The sequence below is a fragment of the Rhipicephalus sanguineus genome, chromosome 10 (assembly GCF_013339695.2).
Source record: "Rhipicephalus sanguineus isolate Rsan-2018 chromosome 10, BIME_Rsan_1.4, whole genome shotgun sequence".
NCBI classification, from domain to species: domain Eukaryota; kingdom Metazoa; phylum Arthropoda; class Arachnida; order Ixodida; family Ixodidae; genus Rhipicephalus; species Rhipicephalus sanguineus.
Genome location: NC_051185.1, coordinates 121,216,828 through 121,241,730, shown reverse-complemented (window position 1 = coordinate 121,241,730; position 24,903 = coordinate 121,216,828). Strand labels below are relative to the sequence as shown.

The 24,903-nt window shown below is 51.0% G+C and overlaps 2 protein-coding genes across 2 annotated transcripts in view; both read left to right on the top strand.

Annotated features, from left to right (window-relative positions):
- LOC125760304 (uncharacterized) overlaps positions 1–7,553 on the top strand; it is a 44,413-nt gene extending 36,860 nt beyond the window's left edge. The window contains exons 2-3 of the mRNA XM_049420185.1: positions 3,279–3,402; positions 7,473–7,553. Coding sequence (XP_049276142.1) covers positions 3,279–3,402; positions 7,473–7,553 — 205 coding nt within the window. The remainder of the gene's footprint in view (positions 1–3,278; positions 3,403–7,472) is intronic.
- A 7,362-nt stretch (positions 7,554–14,915) lies between these two features.
- On the top strand, positions 14,916–16,379 carry LOC119406705 (uncharacterized). Its single transcript, XM_037673436.1, has one exon. It carries the CDS (start codon positions 14,916–14,918, stop codon positions 16,377–16,379), a length of 1,464 nt encoding a protein of 487 aa, XP_037529364.1.
- Positions 16,380–24,903: the final 8,524 nt, after the last annotated feature.

The window sequence follows — 24,903 nt, the reverse complement described above, 5'->3', positions numbered from 1 at the left end:
GAAGGGCCCGCGTGGCCCCCAAAAAAGCTACTGCGCGTCCCGCAAGTCGCCAACCCACCTCATGACCAAGCCTCCTATCGAAGTGTATTCCGTCCCTTCGAAAACCACCCCTCCTGTGCACCTCTCTGTTCATTTCCAGTACCTCGATGCCTTTCTCTCGACTCATCTGCCATATCTCTTTGTTTGCGTTGACAACCGCTCTTTCAAGGTTGCCGTCACGCACCGGTACCTCCGGTATTGTGCATACCCCTATCTGCACCTGAGGGGAAATGGCGCGCATGTCATCTACCCCTTTTGCTAATGTGGTCGCTAGTTCGGTTGATTCTTCATTCAAGACGTCGTTTAGACCTCCCGCGATTATCACCTTAGTTGCGAGTTTTGCGCTAGCTTGTCTCATCACTGATCCCAGCCCATGTCCCGGGAACTTCCCTATTAAAACTCGTTTGTCGCCTCTCACCCTTTCCTTGACTGCTTCTGCGCATCTAACTAAATTCGAGTCCCCGGCGATTATTACGTGCTCCGACTTTTCTTCTGGACTGTCTCGCACCTGCCCACTGCCTCGGTTACTAGCGCGTGCCACTGCTGCTGTATTGTCCCCTCCCCTTCCCAAAACGACTTCGCGGAAGCTGGGTCCTGTGACCCTTGCAACTGTCTTTTCCAAACCTGTTTCCCCCTTCGCGTCTACCACTGTGGGGGTCTATGCCCCTCTGTTCCCGCTGTCGCTTGCTTCCTTGTTTGCCATGACTACCTTTGCTAACCCCTCCTCGGCTGACTTAAGCCTTTCCCCCATAGCCATCGTTTTTTCCCGCTCTGTCGCCAACGCATTCTCCAGCTCGGCGATTCTTACCATGAGCTCATTCTGGGCAGCCATCATTATTTCCATTTTCGCCTCTAACTCGCATTGCTTACACTTGGCGTCCGCTCCCTCTGTCTTCTCATCCGTACAAACCTCTATTTTCCATCCCATTCCGCACCCTGAACACTTTACGGTCTTTTTGACCATGGCTAGATCGTTCACACGGCGGATTAGATACACTTAAAGCCAAATGATATCACTAAACTCCGCAAGTATGCTACACTGCAAAGCACATGTGTACCTTTCAGCCACGTGGTGTCCGAACAAACAAATAATAATAATAAAAAAAAACAACCCAGGCAACTGTCACACAGGAAAGAGTACGAAGTTGCAAGCCCTATTAAGCTTCAATCTAGTGGATTATGTACTCATAAAACTAAAAAAACAAGCTCGAATCATGCAAAAAAAAAACAACTTATCTGACGCTGTCATTCCGGAGCCCACGAAAAACACGTCCGTCCTCTAGCAGAACCCACGAAGACAGCCACGAAAATGACCTGTGGCGCCTCTGGCGGGAAAAACATGAACGATCCGGTGCCGCGTGACCGTTGACTGCTGTACGCGGTCGACGATTTTTATTGCGATAGCAATTTTATGGACAGTCTCGGCTGATTTTTGCCGTCGCCGTCGCCGCCGTCATGCTGCGTATATGTATAAGTATGTATATATACATCAATATCCCAAAGAAAAATAAACCAGAAAAATGCTTCCGAAGCGCGGAATCGAACTAGCGACCTCTGAATTCGCAGCGCGGTGCGCTAAGCACTACTCCACAAAGCGCACATCCCTCTGGCAGCTAACGGCGAGCGTTATATACACACCCTTTACCGTTTGCAGTCCTCCGAGACGGAGGCGCTTATAAGCGTTTCTTCATTACCAGCGAGATGGCGCTAGGAGCGCACGGGCGCACTTAAAGGCGTCGGCCAGCTCTCTCGCTTCTTCAGCGAGAACCTTGCCCTTCCGCTGTCTGCTCGCGCGGGCGCTCGAACAAACTACCGCAGTGTTCATGATTCTCAGCAGATCGAGCTACGTGGTAGCTCTCACCGCGCGTCGCGTGCGTGTAGCTAAAAGCGTTTCAGATGTCGTGCACGTAACGTACGTGTACTTTTCACGTTTGCGTATGAGAAGTCCCTACGTACGTGAAATTAAAACTGTCTAGTAGCTGCCGGGTAGTGATGGACGCACGGTAGTCGCAGCGCGTCCATCACGGGCCGCTTTTCTTGCTATCGCATTCATTGCTTCGCCCTTGCGGCGAAACTGTGACTTTTTTTTTGTTAGTATTGAAATATTGTTCGTTTCTTTATATGAAAGATTTTACTCCATAAATATGTACATATAGGCCTTTGAAGTGGCGCTGCCTTCGCATGACGTAATCATCCCATGCTTGTCAGTGCGTCATGAGCAACTTTTCAGCGTGCTCATGCAACCATGCACGCAGTCTCCTGGTCACTAAGATGTCGGAGCGACATAGTACTGCTACCTACACTTCGTCTCAAAAATGACGCGCGCTGCTACTACTCGGCGCGGCCGCGCATATGCGTAGTGACGTTTTCGATGACTTGGCTTGGCTTGTGCATTGAGAGAGTAATGACGCCGGGAGAAGCCGCCCATGACACAGGCGCAGGCAACCTTGGACGCATGCGAACACAACGCGGTACAAATTCAGGGAAAGTGTATAATGACACATCATCTCATTGTAACAGCTTGTTATTTTCAAAAATAGTTGAAAACCTCTAAATAAGGGTCGTTAAGCATAATTGCAGGAACTCCTGCGAAAGCAAAACAACGATAGCTTTCACAAATCACCAGAAGGGCTGGCGGTATCGCTATCAATTATCGGCGTTCCTGGAGGAAAGGTACGTCCGCGTTTAGAGCTTTTCAGATCGAAAGATACTGCTTGTAAAATAACTACGCGCTTTTGGGATTAACTACTGCAGCTACAAACACTGCGAAGGCTGAGCTTTCTGTCACTTGAAAGAAATAGCGCACATAAGAACACGGACAAAAGAAAGAAACGTACACACACAGGCGCTGTGTGTGTACGTTTCTTTCTTTTGCCCGTGTTCTTATGTGCGCTATCTCTTTCAAGTATGACGAACCAACAAGCCCGCATCGCCACTTGAGTCAATTTCCTCTCTGTTGCGCCGCAAAAAAATGGGTCGACAAAAATCAGTTGTCGGTGCCTTTAAGCAACAAACAAATAATTACGGTGATGAATAAATCTACCCCTTGCGTTAGTATACAGCAGAGCCATATGCATTGCGTTTCGTGAATCTCTTGCTAAGTCGATCCCTCTACTAACCTCTAGTCCGGTCTTTTCAATAACCAACTCTTGTAATAGTAAAAGAAGGCAGATGCATTCCTTAATTGTCCTACGCCACTCCAACACTTGTTTAATTTGTTTTGTTTTCTGTTCTATTAGAAAGAAGCATGACCGAGGAAGTGATACTTATTCCTCGACCAGCAGTGGCAAAAACAAGTCCAAGAAACGACGCCGCAGGAAGAGCACGTCCAGCGAGTCTACGCCCAAGCGCAAGACCAAGAAGGTAAACAAGTCTAGCAGCGACACGTCAAGCCATGACAGCAATGCCTTGCATAAAAGAAGAACCAAAGCTTTGAGGCACAACTGTGTAAAACCGCTGAAAGCTATAAAAATTGGTGAAGGACGTAACAAGGACACAGCTAGCGATCTTCCGCCCCAAAGTGCGGCTGTCATCAACGTGGCAGACAGTCAGCAGCGAGCGGCTATATGTCCTTGCTTATGCACAACTTCCTCGGCGACGGAGCGCAGTGGCCAAGAACTTTTCAGGGGAGGGATAAAGACATCATCAATGTCTACAGCCGAAAAAACGGTCCGCTCTGTTAGGCCAAACAGCGTCCAGACTATCATGTTCAGAATAGCAGCAGAACAAGAAGCAACCACAAACGAGGAGAGCACAATAGGAAAAAAGAAGCGCGAGTGCGAAGTGCCGGATAATGCGGTGACCAACCTGTTGAATTATCCGAAAGGCCTTTCTTCCACTGGAAACAGGGATGGTTCGTCAAGCGCTATACTAAAGACCGACGGAGAGCCTCAGAAAGAGACCTGCGGTAGCGAGGATCGTGATGGCATCGAGCGACAAGACAATCAAGGAGGTCTCGCGGAGGCTTCCTTTGCAGATCAAGATGTGCACCAGATGGAGGGGCAACCTCCACCGTCATTGTTTCAACGCTTAAAGGAAATCATTGGCGATCTACTGTTTCACGCACGCATTGGATTTCTTTGGTGCATACTAGAGCAGTTCTTTCCACCCTTGCACCCCGGAAAAAAGTGATAGTAGGGTTCACTGTAAGATTCGACAGAACGCACTCAACAATAAAAATATAATTGTTGTGTCAGTTAGAACAACGAAAGCGCATAATACCACATTATGCCATAACTTTACTGGAATCAGTGCATGTCATAAATCCAATAGACCGATCTCACCGTGAGTTGCTCTACGCCACCGCTTCCGCAGTGCATGCCGGTACTTAGAGTACTCGGTACGTTCAGCTGCACATAGCTGGTGCATCGGCGAGCTGCATTATCGAGCTTTATGAGCCTTATTAAAGACGATAGTGTTTCTTGGGATACTTAAACGGAGAAATTTTGGTCTGTCTGTCTTTCTGTTTGTCGGCACGTCACTCGATTCAGCCACTCGGCCAAAGTTGAACCATTTGCCCAAGGGCCAGCCAACTTGAACTGGTACGGCTGTTCATACTTGTGAACCTTGTCGATCAAAAAGTAAATATCACGCATATCTGAGGCGCAACATCACTACGTAAGTATTAGGTGGTGTGTTCATTTAATAGAAAATGCATACATACGTAATTCTAAAGACCCTAGTTTTTTAAGCTGGGCTGAAAATGCGACTGCGCTGAAACTTGTCTTCCTCCATTCCCTCTGCACGAGCTGCCCCGCCACGGTGGTCTAGTGGTTATGGCGCTCGACTGCTGACCCGCAGATCGCGGGATCGAATCCCGGCCGCGGCGGCTGCATTTTCGATGGAGGCGAAAATGTTTGAGGCCCGTGTACTTAGATTTAGGTGCACGTTAAAGAACCCCTGGTGGTCGAAATTTCCGGAGCCCTCCACTACGGCGTCTCTCATAATCATATGGTGGTTTTGGGACGTTAAACCCCAGATATTATTATTATTAATGCATGGTAATTTAGCAACAATCTGTTGCGTCATAACAAGCTTTCTGCGCTACTAATGTGCCGATCAGCGACTGCAAAACTTCATACAACGTGTGCAAAGAGTTCGTAGTCTAGCCGCTTTCCTGTCTCCTTCACCGTTTCCTGTGTTCGTCTGTTTTCGGCTGGGTATAATTCCTTGAGGTGCGCTCGATCCCCTCGTCGGGGCGATCGCCGCCAGCGGCGACAGGTTGGATACAACGTGTTTTCCGGGCAAAACAGAGATCGCTTAAATATATAGCGACACCTAAACCGACCTCTCATCAAAAGCGATCACGACTGTGAAGTGTCTAGCGTGAACGATACCTGTGATAGAAGGCAAATTTATGTGTACAGCTCGCGCCACGGAGTGCACGGCGAAAATTCGATCGTGCCGGCATCGCAGCCAACTTCACCGCCGGGATTTTCCTATTCTTTTCAAAATGTGATAATATCGCGAACGCAGCGTAAAGCAGCAACAGCGGTAGCAGAGCTTAGCTTCTTATATAAGCGTAGGCGGCTCTTAACGTACGTATACATACGTACGTACGTATACACTGCATCTTCGAAGCAGTATAGGCCTAGCGACGATATCGGCTCCGAGCAATCAGGTGAGGCTGCCGCCGCCGGCCTAAGCGGGCTACTGCTCATCCGCCACATTGTCTGTGTCACCAAAACCACTTACTGACTCATCCATCCCTTGTGAAGCAGGAAATATTTTGCCGTTCACAAGATTTCCGTGACGTTAAACTTTTGCAAACGGCATGCAGCCAGTCGTCGCCCCGCGGGCGCGCTTCTAACCTGCTTCACGGCGACCGTCTCATATTCATTCACGTTTAACGCATCACTCTGCTCGAAGTCCTGCGCTGACAACACAGTTTACGTACATTGAAAGTACTGCTTGGACAAAAAAGAAGCGCGAAAAGCTGTCTTCTTTTTTTTTCGTCCCATCGGTTTGTTTTTTTTTTTCCGCCTTCGTAGTCGCGGGGAGCTCTACGTTTGGGCAAGTTATTTTCCGTACACTGTAACTTGTATCGCTCGCGTGCTGACATTCACTAAAGATTTTTGCTCTCATGACGACAGGAACATGATTTCTCGTCTTAATTTTTTTTAACTAATACTTATTCAGCGTAGCGACGCGCGCCCATCAACACGACGAGACCGCGGCCTGGTCACATGTAAACTTTTTCTACAGTTCTTTTTTTCTCTTAAAGCTAGGATATGCAGTGTAACCTGAAGTAAAATAACATACATGAGAGGTCCGGGCACAGTTTAACACAGCGTTCAATTGTCTTCTGTGGTGAGGATTCATGCCAAACGACAATATACCTGCAGCACGCAGCAAGCAGCCGAACCAGCAGCGCTCAGAGTACTCCAACTAAGATGGTGGCAGTGCTGCTATCGGAAACTCGCGCATGCGCAGGTCATCTGGTGAGATCGGTCCATTAAGTAGTATTCGCACCTAAAATGAAATCCATGGGGTGCTGCGAAGTTAGGCAACACTGGCAAAGATGGCGATGGTCAGGAGGTCCATGTGCGAATTGTTCCTGCTGGAAATATTGCTGTGCTTCCTAGATTGCGATGTGAAAACGCGGTGTTTTGTTGAAGGTGAGAGTGCATCTGCTGCCGAGTACCTAATTTTGGTTGCCGCAAAGGGCAAGATCGACGATAAAATAAACGTTTTTGCACTGTTCGTGTAAACGTATGGCATGAATTTTGACGCACAAGAAATCAAAGTGCGGCTGCGAAGTGTTTTTGTTCAGCCTGTGATCCCCGATGGCCAATCCTCTTGCACTGCTGGCTTATTAGCGAAGTGAAAACGCATATCAGCCGTTCTCATCTACTGCTAGTTAAGTGCTGCTGCGCTGTCGCGGGCCGTGTTGATCGGCAAGGCAGGCAGACTGTTAGGCAGTGTTTGGAAAGTAAGTGGGCTAACGCACTCGGTAGTTGCCGGCGATTATCGTTTACCAGATCCTGATTGCCTAGAGCATCACGGCGACACGTCAGTATTTTGCAGCGACTTTGTCGGCTGGTTACTTCATCGCGTTCTTGTATAAATAGGTGTTCAAACCCAAACGATGAGGCGGGGATGGTACACCAAGCGAAATAAGGTTTCATGTAAAAGAGGAGGAGAGAAAAAAAAGTCTACTAACTGCTGCGTACATGATCGCTGGAAACGTTTTTTGCAATGCGCGGAGCCTTTTTCATTTGTCTGTGCGTGTGTGTGTCAGCTGATCCACATACGTGAGCGGAATTGTGGTTCCCGCAAATTCTTCCGCTCACCTGCTGCTACAGCAATGTACCGTTATAGGCAGGTATGAATTGGCCCTTTCCTAACTACATGAACCCTGTGATGAGAAATCAGGCTTGCTAAATCAACGTTACTAAATTATGTTGGCCTATAACTCTTACGCGTGCCCACAGATCAAGGAACTCGAGCGCGCAACACCTAAGCAGAAAGGCTCAAAGCTACTGTACGTCACAACACTGGGTGTTCAAAGTTGAGGTTTATGGTTTTCTTAAAATACAGCACTGGGAGGTACGTGAAAAGCATCTTTGCAGGTAAGTTTTTTATACAGGGGTACGCAAAGTGATATAATAATTATCGCTGTCAGCTGTCCAATAAACTAAGATTGAACAATGAAATTTTTATGAGCGCAGCAAGCGGACAAGTTTGTATTGAAAAGTTGGAGGCAGTCGCGTTTCTACACTGTTCCACTTGGAAGAACTCTTCTAGCATTCCTGTGCTCCGAGATATCCGGCTGAAAAAGTTTAATTGCAGTTTGCGTGATTCCGCATGCAAGACAGGGAGCATTTGCGCAAAACCCCTACCCGATGCGACGAGCAGTCATTGCTTGCTATCGCCAGCCGATAGCAAAAGGGTAATCGTTATCATCTTTGCCTATGCCTTCGACCCGTTGTCATATTAAACGCCGCACGTAATGTGCACGTAATGTGCACGTAACTGCCGCGGCATATCAGTGAGGACCTTTGCGCCAGTGCTCACTGTCTTGCATGCGAAATCATGCAAACCGCATTTAAACTTTGCTAAAGGATATCTCGGGGCACAGACGTGCAAGAATTCTTCCAAATGAAACTGCGTAGAAATACGGCTGCCTCCATTTTTCAATGCACACATGCCAGCCTGCTACACTCAATAAAATGTTCATTATTCAATATTAGTTTATTGGACGGCTGCCAGCGATAATTATTATCTCACTTTGTGTACCCCTGTATAAAGAACTTATCTGCAAAGATGCTTTTCACGTACCTCCCAGTCCTGTATTTTAAGGAAACCATAAAGCTTAACTTTGAACACCCTGTATAACACGCATCTCAGGCCTGCTTCATGCCACGCAGCAAGCACGCTTACATCATCACTACGAAAACTTCGTTTTTGCCTGCCGCTGTGGCACAGTGGCTGAGGTGCTTGGATGCTGACCCGAAAGACGCGGGGTCGATCCCAGTTGCGGCGGATTCAGTTCGATGGGGGTGAAATGCTAGATGCACGCGTAATGTGCAATTCCAGAATCCCAGCTGGTCGAGATAATCCGGAGCCCTCCATTACGGCGTCTCCAGCTTGTATCGTTTCGTGACGTTCCCATAAATTGATCCTGATTCATTCCACCTGTGTTATCCTTAGGATTCGTTGATTTCATTCGAAGAGTGCCACACATTTTCCGCACAGCGGCGTATTGTTCCTGAAGTGCCGAGAACAACCAAACGTCGTCGGAGTAACTTTGCCGAAGCGGAGGTCGGTTATTTACGCCGTTATTCGCCCTCCAGCCAGAAAAAGGAAATTTGTGAAGAGATACTATTCACTTATACTCGCCACGTGCACAGTAAAACGCACAAAAACTTATTTGGAATGTAGTGTTCTTTTTTTTTTGCTTTCCTGACGAGGGATCCATCCACCAGAACCGTTACTGCACGTGCGAAAGTGAATGTAGTCTGCCACATGGCCCTCAATAGCCTGTTTCGCGCTCTCTCTGCGAGGTGGCGTATTGGCTCAAGTTATTCACGAATACCCCTCCGGCCACAATTGCTCGAGAATAGAAAGTGCGCCAGAGAAACAAGCAGCCGTTTATAACAGGATAACTGATCATCATACGGTCCCATTGCCTCGCGCCATTCAGCGTGTTGCGAAATCAGCCCTCGCGGCTCCTGGGGCTCGAGCTGTTAAGCGCTTTCTCTTTCGAGTATGCGAATTGATATTGGTCCATCTTTAGTGCCATGACAAAATGAGATGACAAATAAGGTTAGATGACAGAACAGGTATCAATGTCATCTCATTAATGCAATAGTCTTAAAGAGCTCGTTACGCAGATATTCCGTTGTCGGTGTAAAAAAAATGGACGTTTTCCTTGAGCAAGAAATAGAAATAGGTGCAAACAAAATGAAAATAGAAAACATCGGCTCGAGCGGGATTTGAACCAAGGCCTTAAGCATGGCAGTCAGGTGTTTTACTACAGAGCCATGCCAGGGACAAACACCGCTTCGACAAAAAAAAATCCTTTATAGGTGTGAGGTAGCGGGAGGAGTCCCGTTAACAGGCGTAATATAGCGTGTCAGGAGGGTATAATTGCACCAAGCGTGGCACCATGTGAATCGCGCATATACGTGGGTCGCTTAAAGGTCCACCAATCAAAGGGCGCCCCGGCATTATAATTAATCACCATTATCAGCAACAGCATGAACAAAACGTGCAGCTGTGTGTATTGGCTTACGGACTCATAGATGATACTGCTCTGATGCCCGACATGATTAATTTTGGTGTAGGGAGCACTTCGCAACTGCCCTTGCAGTTGGCATGCATTCAAGGGGAGTTTAAAACGAAGCCTAGACAGCGAATCCTAGACAGAAGGCCTCGCGAGCATCTCATCATGCCACGCAGTTTCGTGGCACAAGCAACTCGCCTAAAGAGTGGTAGGTGCTTGAACCACGAAATCACAGCCATGTATGAATACCTTCTAAAAGTACGTTCTGCTTAGCGCATCTGCTATCCAGACATCGGATAACAAAAACAGTGCAGGACTCACTCTTGGTCCAAGCCACAGAAAAAAAAAGATCCACGCAGATTCTTGTTTAGGAGCTGCGAAATTGTTTAAAATTGATGAGTAAGCGTGGCGTTTTATCGTAGGTGACACGCCTGTGAAACGGGTGGGCACCCCTGAAACGCCTGCGTGGAATCAGAATTTAGCAAAATTCGAATTTTCCTGACGTGCTCCGTCCCGCTCGTCAGCTTTGCACGTTGATCTTCAGAGGCTTCTTATTCCACTTTCAAAAAATTAACGAGGCCTTGTAGAGAATGTTAACTTCTGTGAAAGCCTTAACTAAAATGAGCACACAAGCAAAGCCGACCGCTCGGCAGCAGCGACAGATAGCCGGCATGACTAATCGCCGTCATTTTGTTCTGCAGACGTCTATATTGTCGGACATGCAGCAAGCGTGGAGAGCAGGCATGTGCGCTTGCACCAGAGGCACGGAAATCACAGCATCACCGGAAACAAGTTGGACGTCATATTGGCGGAGCCAATATAAGCAGGGGGACAAGTAGTCGACCACTCGGCAGCAGCGACAGCCAGTCGGCATGGCTAATCGCCGTCATTTTGTTCTGCAGCCCTCAAGTTTGTCGGACATGCAGCAAGCGTGGAGAGCAGACATGTGCGCTTGCACCAGAGGCGCGGAAATCGCAGCATCGTCGGAAACAACGTTGGACGTTGGACGTCATATTGGCGGAGCCAATATAAGCAGAGGGGCAAGCAAAGTCGACCACTTGGCAGCAGTGACAGCTAGTCGGCATGGCTAATCGCCGTCATTTTGTTCTGCAGCCCTCAAGATAAACGGACATGCAGCGAGCGCGGAGAGCGGACATGTGCACTTGCACTGGAGGCACGGAAATCGCAGCATCACCGGAAACAACGTTGGACGTTGGACGTCATATTGGCGGAGCCAATATAAGCAGAGGGACAAGTAAAGTTGACCACTCGGCAGCAGCGACAGCCAGTCGGCATGGCTAATCGCCGTCATTTTGTCCTGCAGCCCTCAAGATTAACGGACATGCAGCGAGCGCGGAGAGCGGACATGTGCACTTGCACTGGAGGCACGGAAATCGCAGCATCACCGGAAACAACGTTGGACGTTGGACGTCTTATTGCCGGAGCCAATATAAGCAGAGGGACAAGTAAAGTCGACCACTCGGCAGCAGCGACAGCCAGTGGGCATGGCTAATCGCCGTCATTTTGTTCTGCAGCCCTCAAGATTAACGGACATGCAGCGAGCGCGGAGAGCGGACATGTGCACTTGCACTGGAGGCACGGAAATCGCAGCATCGTCGGAAACAACGTTGGACGTTGGACGTCATCTTGGCATGCCTACTCTCCAATTTTTTCTGGAGGTTTGTAAAACATGCTTTAGTTCACCAACTTGCCATTAATTCCAACAGCTGTCGCTGTTGCAGACTTTAACAACTATTTCTTTTTATCGTGTTGACAAATGTTCAGTGTGCTGCACTTGTTGTGTTGTGCCGGTTGTCGCAATTTTTTGGCGACGTTTACGAGCGTCGTCCGAAAAGAAAGGGCCGCGGCCTTGTTGGAGACACGGGCGCAACATCCGAACGAAAACGTGACCATCTTCACGGAAGAAATGAACCGACTTTTCCGCCACGCTGACCCCGACATGCTCGAGGAAAAGAAAGTCCGCTTCCTCATGCGAGGGGTCAAGCAAGAACTCTTCGCTGGACTGATGCGTAACCCACCCAAGACCGTCCAAGAATTCCTCACGGAAGCAACGGCGATCGAGAAGACGCTGGAAATGCGTACGAGACAGTACAACCGCCGCATTCCTACGACGACCTTCGGAGAGGTTCACGCGCTACAATCTGATGACCTGCGTGACACCATCAGAACTATCGTGCGGGAGGAGCTGCGTAAATTGTTGCCCTCCTCCCAGCCTCAAGTGGACCCGATCGCCGACGTCGTACGCCAGGAAATCCAGCAATTTCTGGGAGCACCTGAACCAGCGCAGCCTGAGCCACAAGCAATGAGCTACGCTGCCGCAGCCCGACGCAACGCCCCCGCTCCTCGTCCACGTCAAGACGCCACGTTGCCGCCAGACGCCGCCGCCGCCACCACCACCGACACCCTACAGTCCTCCTGTCGCCCAGCGCTATGCCCCGCGCTACGCGCCAAGGAAGACCGACGTTTGGCGCTCCCCTGACAACCGCCCGCTCTGCTACCACTGCGGGGAGGCCGGCCACACGTACCGCCGCTGCCAGTACCGTCAGATGGGGCTACGCGGATTCCCCGTCAACGCGCCGCGCCCGCAGCCAGGCGAACGGCCTCGCGACATCGACGACTACCTCACAGGCACACAGTGGCAAGAACGACGACCTTCCCGCTCACCGTCGCCCGGCCGCTACATGTCACCGCACCGCCGGCAGTACACTGGCCCAAACCGGGGCCGGACGCCTAGCCCATATCCGGAAAACTAAGGGCAGCAACCGGTGGAGGTGCGGTTGCTGAACGACGAAATGCTGAAGATCCTCCGCCGTCGACGACGACACCGCGACGAAGTTCCGAGCCCCCGCCGCACGCCGAACGACGTCGACGTCCTGAAGACGAAACTTTGCGACCGGAAGCAGACCTGACGACGCAACGCGGAAGCAGCGGTGCAAACCGACGTAGCCGTGACCCGACGCCGCGACGTAACTGCAACGCAAGACGGCGGACTAGCGACCTCGACGTTCTGATCGACGGCCACAACGTCACCGCTCTCGTCGATACTGGAGCCGACTATTCCGTCATCAGTGGGCCGTTCGCAGCAAAGTTGAGGAAAATTAGGACTGCTTGGGAAGGCCCCGAGATCCGGACCGCTGGAGGCCATCTAATAACACCGATTGGTGTCTGCACGGCGAGAGTCACTATCAACAACCGGACTTATCCTGCGAGCTTTGTAATCCTACAAAACTGCTCCAGGGATGTGATACTTGGAATGGACTTCCTAAGTGACCACGGCGCCGTCATCGACTTAAGAACCAAGTCGATAACCCTATCGTCGGAGAAAGCGACACCGCCGGATACGAACGCATGTCAACATGCCCTGAACGTGCTCGAGGATCAAGTCACCATTCCTCCTAGATCCAGCATCATAATTCCCGTCGGCACCGAAACGGCTGAATGCATCGAAGGTGTCATCGAGAGCGATCAGGGTTTGCTGCTAGACCGTGACATTTGCGTCGCAAGTGGCATTGCTCGGCTGTATGAAGGGAAAGGAAGCGTGATCCTAACGAATTTCAGCCAAGAATACAGACACCTGAGCAGGGGCACGACGATTGCATACATCGAAGAAATCTTGGCTGTCAGCGATGCGTTTGCCTTTTCAGATTCTGACGAAGCTACAACGACAACCGCAATGCCTGAGCCATCTTTCGACGTAAACCCAAGCCTTCCTGCCCGCCAACACCAACAGCTCCGATGCCTTCTGAAGAAATACAAGGACTGTTTCTCGTCGTCATCACGGGTCCGGCAAACGCCCCTTGCTAAACACCGTATCATAACGGAAGAAAATGCTCGACCACTCCGTCAGAGTCCCCATCGGGTTTCGACGCGAGAAAGGGACGCCGTTAAGAAGCAAGTCGACGAAATGCTACGCGACGACATCATCCAGCCGTCCAAGAGTCCGTGGGCGTCTCCCGTAGTGTTAGTGAGGAAGAAGGATGGAACCCTACGTTTCTGCGTCGATTATCGTCGCCTGAACAAAATCACAAAGAAGGACGTGTACCCTCTTCCACGGATAGACGACGCCCTGGATCGACTCCACAACGCGAAGTACTTTTCGTCGATGGACCTCAAGACCGGCTACTGGGAAATCGAAGTCGACGAGATAGACCGAGAAAAGACGGCCTTTATAACACCAGACGGCCTCTTCGAGTTCAAGGTCATGCCCTTCGGTCTTTGTTCGGCACCTGCGACATTCCAACGTGTTATGGACACAGTGCTGGCTGGCTTGAAGTGGCAGACGTGCCTCGTGTACTTGGACGACGTCGTTGTGTTTGCCTCAAGCTTCGACGAACACCTCCGGCGCCTTGAAGCTGTACTTGAAACAATCAAGACCTCCGGCCTCACTTTGAAGCCTCAAAAGTGCCGCTTCGCGTACGAGGAGCTCTTGTTTTTGGGTCACGTTATCAGCAGGGATGGTGTTCACCCAGACCCGCGGAAAACAGCTGCCATCGCTGCCTTCCCGCCACCCAGCGACACCAAATCCGTGCGCCGTTTTCTCGGCTTGTGCGCCTACTACAGGCGCTTCGTCAAGGGATTTTCAGGAATCGCCGAGCCGCTAACTCACCTCACGAAGACCGACGTGCCATTCAAGTGGGAAACGGCGCAAATCGAAGCATTTGAAGAACTGAAACGACGCCTTCAGATGCCTCCGATACTAGCGCATTTCGATGAATACGCCGACACGGAAATCCACACCGACGCAAGCAGCGTAGGATTCGGCGCCGTCCTTGTGCAGAAGACTGCCGGGCAGGAAAGGGTCATCAGTTATTGTCGTGTACGCGCACATCAATCGACACACGGCCACTCCAGAGGTTGTGCCTCGCTTGCCGGTGCTGCCCGACGCGCTCACGCGCATGGCGCCTTCCTCAGACTCTCGTCCCCAGCTCCTGCATATCGTGTTACGTCTTCTGCCCGCGCTGTAACTTCCTCTGCCTCCTCTCATCCGCTTCTAAAAGAAAGCAATAAAACAGTCTCCTGCTAGCCGCTGTCTCGTGTGGTTCCTGTGCTGCGGGGCTCCGAACCCCCAACATAACACTGGCGACGAGAAGTGAAATTTTATAAGTGCGCAGCTCTCTAGGTTACGCCCATGGCTACTGGAGGAATGCAGGCCGCCATCGAGCTTTTTAGCGGCAAGAACTGGTCATCCTGGATCCAGCGCCTGACCTTCTACTTCGTGGCGAATGACGTCTGCGACGAGCAAAAGAAGCGCGCGCTCCTCCTGACGCTATGCGGAGCCGACACCTTTGAGACTGCCTGCGCTCTGGTCGCACCGAAGACGCCTGGAGAGGTGGGCTATACCGACATAGTTGCCCTTCTGCAGAAACACTTCGATCCACGACCGTCTGAGTTGTACAGCCGGTACGTGTTCCAGCGACGCGACCAGCGGCCGGAAGAGTCGATCAGCAACTACGTTGCAGCCCTCAGAAGCTTGTCAGCTGACTGTAACTTCGGAGTGCCTGCGAGAACGTCTGCTACATCGACGCCACCGGCAGAAGGCCACGCAGCCGTTCTGGCGAACCCCACCATGCTGCCCCAAGATGTGATGCTTCGCGACAGGTTCGTGTGCGGCATCCGCGACGAGTATCTGCAGCAGCGACTGTTCGCGGAGAAAGACTTGACTTTTCAACGCGCGTTGGACTTGGCACTGTCGTCCGAAAGTGCGTCGAAGCAGCAACGAGGGCTTAAGGGAGCGACGAGCTCCGCGGAGGTGCACAAGACTTCGCAGTCTAAAAAAGAAAGCAAACATTCGGCTCAGCAACGGCGCTGCTATCGATGCGACGGCTGGCACGAGGCTGACACCTGCAAGTTCAGGACAGCGCAATGCCGTTTTTGTTCCAAAAAGGGTCACATCGAGAGCGCCTGCATCTCCAAAAAGAAGAAAAACAAAGAAGGCAACCTCAACGCCCGGCAAGGAACTCACATGGTTAACGCCCAACCTGTGTGCTACGACCTCGAAGACACCGATAGATGCTACGACCTACATGCCGTGAGTGGGCGACAACCCTGCCCTAAGTTCTTCGTTGACGTGAAAGTCGAGGGAAGGCCCCTGAAATTCGAAGTGGACACGGGCGCCGCATGTTCTCTCATCAGTGAGGCTACCTACCACCAAACGTGGCCATCGAACGCCCCAAAGCTTTCGAGAGAACCCCTAGACTTACGCACCTGGTCAGGGGAAGAACTGGACACCGTCGGTTCGGCACAAGTTCGTGTGCGTTTCAAATCAAAGGACTACGTGCTGCCCCTGCTGGTAATGAAAGGGACTGGGTGCAACCTGCTCGGACGTGACTGGTTCTCAGCACTGAACATCCGTGTGCACGGAATAAACCAGGTCGCCGAACCAAGCCAAGAGATCCAGGAGGTTCTCGCACGCCATCCTGATGTATTTAAGGAAGGTATCGACGGCTACGTGGGTCCATTGGTTCACTTGGACTTGGAAGAAGGTGCCACACCCAAGTTTTCCAAAGCACGTCCAGTACCCCTAGCTTACCAAGAGCCTATGGAGGAAGAGCTCGACCGCCTGCAAAAACAAGGCATCCTGGAGCCGACGTAACACGCCGAAATGGCCACACCCTTGGTGTGGGTGCGCAAAAAGGATGGAACATTTCGCGTTTGTGGAGATTACAGGAGCACAGTTAACGCGGTGGTCAAGAAGACGGCGTACCCACTGCCGACAACTGCGGAGGTGTTCGCAAAGTTGCGCGGTGGGACGACATTTTCGACGCTAGACCTGTACCAAGCCTATCAGCAGCTAAGAGTGGACGACGAGACAGCCGCATTGCTCACCGTCAACACCACCAAAGGACTGTTCAAGGTGAATCGTCTCCCTTTTGGAGTATCCGCTGCGCCAGCCATCTTCCAGCGGATGATGGAGACTACACTGGCCGGAATTCAGGGGGTGAGTGTCCACCTTGACGACATTATTGTCAGCGGGAAGGACGTTAAAGAGCATGCGCAACGTCTAGAGGAAGTCCTAACGAGGCTAAGCGACAAAGGTCTGCGACTCAAGCAAGAGAAATGCCGCTTCGGCATCAGCTCAGTCCAATTTCTCGGTCATAAAATCGATGCTCAGGGTGTCCATACGACCGAAGAAAAGGTAAAGGCGATCCTCGAGGCGCCAAAACCGACTGACAAGACATCTCTGCAGGCTTTCTTAGGGCTTCTCGCCTTTTACGATCGTTTTTTGGAGAACAGAGCGACGGTAGCTGCAGAGTTGTATGGGCTTCTCGAGAAGAACACGCCCTGGAAGTGGGAGAAAAAACACCAGGATGCGTTCGAGATGCTTAAGAAGATGATTCGGTCTTCGACAGTCCTTGCGCATTATGACGAAAAAAGGCCTCTCATTCTGTCCGTGGATGCGTCGCCATACGGCATCGGCGCAATTCTCGCTCAAAAGGATGCGTTCGGCCGAGAGGCTCCCATTGCATTCGCGTCACGAACTTTGGGAACCGCTGAGAAAAACTACTCGCAGCTCGATAAAGAGGGCCTTGCGGTGGTTTATGGCGTCAGCCACTTTCACCAGTATGTCGCTGGCCGGCGCGTGACCGTATTAACGGATCACCAACCGCTCCTAGGCATCATGGGGGAAAAGAAGCAAATCCCTCAGATATTGTCACCGAGGATGACTCGATGGTGTCTGAAATTGGCCACATACGACTACGACTTGGTGTACAGGCCTGGACGCCTGCACCAAAATGCTGACGCACTCAGCAGGCTGCCACTGCCCGCGCAGGTAGATGAGCCATGCTCCCCGGGAGATGTGCTTATGCTTGCATCCGCGCCACGTTTCGAGCTGTCACCGCGTCAACTGGCTGAGCTGACCCGGAATGACCCACTGTTATCCCGCGTGATGACAGCCGTCTCAAACGGAGCTTACAAGAACGGATAACTGGGCTAGTTTGTGGGAACTCATGTTAAGGCCAGTTTGAAGTTGGCGCTTGTCCTGTGCACTTATTCTTCGCTTGTGTCCGTGTCTCTTTGCGCTACCTGCCTTAACATCAAACGGAGAGCTACGCCGGTTGCCCAAGCAGGAATTTTCGGCGTTCACAAAGCTTGGACACGAGCTTTCGCTACAGGAAGGCTGCGTTATCCGTGGTGCCAGACTGGTCGTTCCAGAGAAAGCAAGGAAAGACGTGCTCGACTTAGCACATGCAGGTCACAGGGGCGTGGTAGCTATGAAGGCGTGCGCTCGAGGCTATTTTTGGTGGCCCGGTGTCGACAACGACATAGAGCGGGTGGTCAAAAGTTGTGCAACTTGCTGCCAGTACCAGAAAACGCCAACTAAAGCACCAGCTCCCGAGTGGAAACGTGCGACAACACCATGGCACACAATCCACGCTGACTTCGCTGGGCCTGTGGAGGGAAGGATGCTCCTAATTGTAGTCGACGCATACAGCAAGTGGCTCGAAGTGCGCACCATGCGGAACATACAGTCGCCGACACTGATCGAGGAACTGCGAAACCTGTTCGCAACTTTCGGCATTCCCGAAAGGGTGGTCACGGATAACGGCCCGTCCTTTGTTTCTGCGGAAATGGAAGAATTTCTGAAGAAGAATCGGGTGACGCACATCACAAGTGCGCCCTATCATCCGGCCACGAATGGGCAAGCCGAAAGAATGGTGTATGAAACGAAACAGGCACTTGCAAAGGATCAGTCAGGTACATTTGCGTGCAGGCTGGCTCGTTTTCAGCTGAAACAGCACACCACCGTTTCAGTAACGACGGGCAAAACGCCAGCTGCACTCATGTTCGGCCGCGAGCTCTCAACGGCACTGACACGCATTCAGCCGCGACCAGCTGAGAGGGTGACCACTGACCACAGCGTTGCTGAGTTGCCAAGAAAGATAGAAATCGGGCAACCAGTCTTTTTCCGCAACTTTGCAGGAAGTCCTGCTTGGGTTGGCGGAACCGTGTTAAAGAGACTCGGACATCGATCTTGGCTAATCAAGTCAAGAAGCGGAACGGTTCGTCGGCACCTTGATCACATAAAGCCAGGTGCAGAGGCCTACCCGACAGAAGATTCGCCGCGGAACGATCAAACGAACGGACCAGTAGCAAGTGATCAACAAGACACAGTGCCGGCTCCGTACGTGATCTCGCTCCCAGCGGAAGCGCCGCCGCCGCATGATCTGCCCACAACGCCCGACTCCGAGCATAGCGAAGCTGAGGCCGGGCTGGACACTTGTGCGACGCAAGCTCGCGATGACCAACCCAGCGGGTCCGCGCTGCACCAAAGTGCGCCTAGGCCCCAACGTGATCGGCGTCCACCTGACCGATACGGTGGCCCCATCTAAGGGGTAAGGGATGTCGTGTACGCGCACATCAACCGACACACGGTCACTCCAGAGGTTGTGCCTCGCTTGCCCGTGCTGCCCGACGCGCTCACGCGCACGGCGCCTTCCTCAGACTCTCGTCCCCAGCTCCTGCATATCGTGTTACGTCTTCTGCCCGCGCTGTAACTTCCTCTGCCTCCTCTCATCCGCTTCTAAAAGAAAGCAGTAAAACAGTCTCCTGCTAGCCGCTGTCTCGTGTGGTTCCTGTGCTGCGGGGCTCCGAACCCCCAACATAACAGTTATGCTAGCCGGTCGCTATCAAAGGCAGAAACGAACTATTCCACAACGGAAAAGGAGTGCCTAGCGATCATCTGGGCTACATCCAAGTTTCGCCCCTACCTCTACGGCAGGCCCTTCAAAGTTGTGAGCGACCACCACGCATTGTGTTGGCTAGCTAACTTGAAGGACCCTTCAGGTCGGCTCGCACGGTGGAGCCTACGACTTCAAGAATTCGACATTACCGTCGTTTACAAGTCCGGAAAGAAACACTCCGACGCCGACTGCTTGTCTCGTGCTCCCGTCGACCCACCACCGCCCGACGACCACGATGATGACAGCTTCTTGGGAGCCATAAGTACCGACGTCTTCGCCGAACAACAGCGAGCCGACCCGGAGCTGAAGAGTCTAGTTGAATACCTGGAGGGCAGGACCATCGTTGTCCCAAAAGTATTCAGGCGAGGGTTGGCATCATTTTCCTTGAAAAACAACGTCCTCGTAAAGAAGAACTTCTCTCCTGCCCGAGCCAGCTACCTTGTCGTTGTACCTTCAGGACTGCGACCAGAAATTCTGCATGCCCTGCACGACGACCCGACGGCTGGACACCTCGGACTTTCCCGCACGCTCGCACGAGTACAGGAAAAGTACTACTGGCCGCGCCTTGCCGCCGACGTCACTCGCTACGTAAGGACGTGCCGAGACTGTCAGCGACGAAAGACACCGCCCACAAGACCAGCAGGCTTCCTTCAGCCGATCGAGCCTCCTCAGCGACCATTCCAGCAGATCGGGATGGACCTCTTGGGGCCGTTCCCAACGTCGACTTGCCGAAATAAATGGATCGTCGTGGCCACCGACTACCTCACCCGCTACGCCGAAACAAAAGCCCTGCCCAAAGGCAATGCCGCTGAGGTAGCCAAGTTCTTCGTTGAGAGCATCGTCCTTCGACACGGCGCCCCAGAGGTTCTCATCACCGACAGAGGTACGGCGTTTACGGCTGACCTAACTCAGGCGATCTTGGAATACAGCAACACAAGCCACCGCCGGACCACCGCGTACCACCCACAGACCAACGGCCTCACCGAGCGTCTAAATAAGACCATCGCCGACATGCTGGCCATGTACGTCGACGTCGAACACAAGACGTGGGATGCCATCCTTCCGTACGTGACCTTCGCGTACAACACGGCCGTACAGGAAACGACGCAGATGACGCCATACAAGTTGGTTTACGGACGGAGCCGGGCAACGACGCTCGACGCCATGTTACCAAACGTGACCGACGAGGAAAACATCGACGTGACCACCTACCTACAGCGCGCCGAAGAAGCACGACAGCTCGCCCGCCTGCGGATTAAGAACCAGCAGACGACTGACAGCCGCCGCTACAACCTTCGACGACGCCACATGGAATACCAACCCGGTGACCGTGTGTGGGTATGGACGCCAATACGCCGACGGGGACTTAGTGAGAAGCTTCTTCGACGATACTTCGGACCGTACAGGGTACTTCGACGCCTCGGCGCACTCGACTACGAGGTTGTCCCTGACGGCATTACGAACTCTCAGCGGCGCCGTGCACGACCTGACGTCGTCCATGTCGTGCGCCTCAAGCCCTATTACGCGCGTTAGTGATCTGAAGGCTGTACTTTTCCTTTATTGTACTTTCTTGCTTGCGATTATTGTTTATTGTACTTTCTTTTTTTATAGTTATTTTTGCATGCATTGACCATCCCCCCCCCCCATGTTCTGTTTTAAGCATCGGGACGATGCTTCTTCAGAGGGGGGCATTGCCACGTGCGTTCCTTATTATCACTTTTGTTGTATTCCGTTTTCGCCCACAAAGACTGCCAGCAACGCTCAGCGCGAACCGCGCCTCAGTGTTCGAGAAGCTTCGCGAGATTAGTAGATCGTTTTGTTAAGATTGCGCGCAAGACGCGAACTCCCGAACTTATTCTAGAACATGCGCAACAAGCAGCGATATCGCTGGAAAGTTCGATAGCGCCTGTATAAAAGCCGACGCGCTTCACCACTTGTCAGTTGATCGACAGACGACGCCCTGTTCGCCGCTATCTTTGTACAGCGTGTATTGTTGTAGTTCTAGTTCTCATTTTCCGGCCACAAGTTCGGCCAAATAAACAGTTTCATCCTGCAAACGCCGACTGCTGCCTTCGTCGACGTCACGACCACGTGACAAACGTCGCCAAAAAGGGATTTCTGTAATGAGATTCGCGAGCTTCGCAACTGTATTGAAGATCAAAAAGAAAGTATGCAGTTCATAAACTCAGAATTTGAGGAGATTAGGGAGAAATTTGTTGCCGCATCTACAGACAGAGAGACCTGGAAGTTATTTTATTTTGAGGGCAAAGAGCGTGCGAAAGCTCCAAGGGGCTGTCAGCATCCTGCGACATCGACACTACTGTGACGTGTTCGGTGTGGTGCATACCATCCCGAGTGACGATGCGCTAGTAGCGATGACATCAACGATCCGAGTGTTTTTATCGTGGCGCCGACGCCTGGAAACACTCACTCTTCATGCCTGATCTTCGTCGCGCCACTTTGAATGATTTCATGAAATTACACGAAGCAAACCACCAAGACAGGCGAAAGGAAAGAGCATTATTCGACGTGTGTTGGTCAGTCAGCATGTCGGGAAACCGTTGTGAGCTGCAGTTAAAATTGTTTTGTTGGAAGCGCGGAAAAAGCGGCATGAGTGTGTCGTTTTATTACACGTACGGTACACGCCAACACGACCACACATTATCAAAGTGGAGTAGCGTATAGATATAAATATAATCGCTAAGAAGTAACACGCAGGTAGCGTTAATAGTGACTTTTAGTTTGTCCGTAGACTTTTTTGCGCTAGCGTAATACCGGGTTACTGCAGCCGTAACCGTGAGAGGCCGGATAGGTAGGGCCATCTGGCGGCGCAAAGAAGAATATTTCGCCGCTGGTGTGCAGTCGCTATACCGATATTCCATAGACCCTCTTGAGTATAGCGGAACGCCGTGCATGCTAAAATGCTCTGATATAGCTAATTGAGACACACCAGCGAGCATGCCCAAGCAAGCGTCCCCGGGCACCTCCTCGTTGCTGCTGGGAACGGCGTCCATTTTTGAATCGCTGTATTGCAAAGGGTTGAAGTGAAAATCATTCGCCACGTCGCGTATCTTGGCGATTCCAAGTTCCAGAATGTCGTCTTCAACACTAATCGACACGTTTGACGGCGACTGAACGTGCCCGCCTAGCAGACGAAATGTTAGCTGAGCGCAACGCCTCACGTCACTCCTTTATGTAGGCATGCGGTCAGCTGGGGAGCGGTCTGGAGGTGACCGCGAGGAAGCGCTGCCAGCGCTAAAACGCTATAACATGGTGGGCTTGCCGGCCGTCTTGAATCGTGCTAGATACCGGTGATATAAATCAATAAAACAGATAGTTATTTGTCCCTCAGTTGCATTTTGGGTCGCGAATCACTACTAGGGGGTCGGTCGATAACTACTCGCGGATGCAAAAATCCTGACATGCGTAAATTTGATGTCGGTGCTCCTTTAATTAAAGAAAACGCAAGTATTCGCGAAACATGAAAAAGCAACGAAATTTTCATTCACCAACATAAAAAGAGAACCGTTCGAATGGAGCAGTATTCGCGCTGGTGTAAACTAGCAGGGTAGGGTCTGGTGCAAAGAGAGAATGAAGGCGTGACCGATCTTTTCGTTAAAAAAGGTAACGCTGTAGTTCATAGGATATTACCACAAGAAATATACACATTCCACCATGTTCCGTCAAGAAATCCCGAAAAAAGCAATGTCGTTGTGCAGTTCAAAACCAAGCAAAAGAGAGATCACTTTCTTTAAAAGGCTCGAAAGAAAAAAAAACTCGATAACCCGGAGGTGGATGTCGCCGCCAGTGTTCCCAGTGCGAGGGCAGACACTGTACAGTGTCCACAATTTCTCCCAGTGCGCTGCAAGACACCGGGCTACACTGTACAGTACTCGCAGTGACTTTCAGCGCAGCGGACGGCACTGGTCACGCTGTACACTGTGTACCAGCACACACTACTCCCGTGACGCTGTGAGATATTGGGACGCACTGTACAGCGTCTCCAGTGACGCCCAGTGCACCGAAACGCACTGGGAATCACTGGAAACGCTGTTCTTTTTCGATAGGGCTGTCTTTCTGTTTCTTTCTATCCCTTTATTTTCATCTCTCTCTTTCTGTCTCTCTGTACTTCTCGCTTCCTGTTTTTTTCTATCTGTTTATCTCTTTCTCTCTCTCTTTTTTTTGACCTTCTATCTCTTGATATCTTTCCTTTCTTCCAAATTTCTATGCCTGCCTTTCTCTCTCTTTTTATCTCTTTACTTCCGTCTCTCTATCTCTCTGTGCACGTTGTCTGGGCCATCCGAGTTATTGCATACCACGCAGGAGAAATCGCCGCAGCGGGAGAGCGCGCGCCGGGCGCATGTGTCGGGGGAGATGAAGAAGAAGACAAAGAGAGCGCGCGCCGGTATCATGAGGACAGTTTAGACTTCGCACATCTAAGATATGGCTGGAATGAACAATGGTGTTTATCTCGCCAATTAGAAGTTTCATACACCAGATTACGATGTAGGATTCCGCAATTGAATTATTACCTACATAAAGCTGGCCTCAAGGCGTCCTCGTTATGCATGTTTTGCAATCAAATTCAAACAACAGATCATTTCTTTTTATTTTGTCGCCGCTACTCTAATCAGAGAAAAAGATACCTTGTAGTGTCATTTAAGAAGTTAGGATTAGCAATGAATGTTCCAGAAATTTTATCATTTGGCGGCACTTTGTTAGGGTAACGCCACAGGGATGTCTGCTCTGCTGTGTTCGATTACATCAATGAAACAAAAAGATTACCGTGTTAGTCTATTTATCTCTGTCCATAATTTTGATTCGAAATCTGTTATTTATCTTAGACACTACCGAAACGATAGTCTGTCCGCTTGCTCCTTCAACAATTACATTTTTAACCTAAATTTAAAGGTTTGTTTTGTATAATTGGTGATTACCTTAAGCATCCTGCCGCCCGGTTCTTGGCCCATCCCCCTTTGTGGGTGAGCGCCATCAAGAATAGGACATCATCATCATCATCATCATTTGAACACCGGAAAAACTGTGGCCAGCTGTAACAGCCTCGCTGTTAAAAGGACGAGCGAGTCCGTCGACCCTTGCGGCTCACAACCTATCACTCAACAAACTTAGTTTGACCACGTTCAACGACGGTAATGGTTTTTTTCTAAACAGAGAAACTGGTTAAAAATGCACGTTTCTGTAATCTATCTCCTGTGCAGCTTAAACGGCTGCGAACAGCTCAACCACATTAAAGTAAGCGCTACTCTAAATTGCTTCCTTTTTTTAAGCGAAGCTAGTGGCGGCACGTGCGCGAAGAACTCGGGGCCCGCAAGCGTACAGAGCCTTCGAAGGGGCTTATGAGGGCCATTGCAAGCAAGACAAGAGACACTAGATAGTGGACGACACAGGTACTTATGTTTATTGTCTTGTTTG

Excerpts from the sequence above, each read along its gene's own strand:
- LOC119406705 (XM_037673436.1), top strand. The coding sequence starts at position 14,916 with ATGGCTACTGGAGGAATGCAGGCCGCCATCGAGCTTTTTAGCGGCAAG.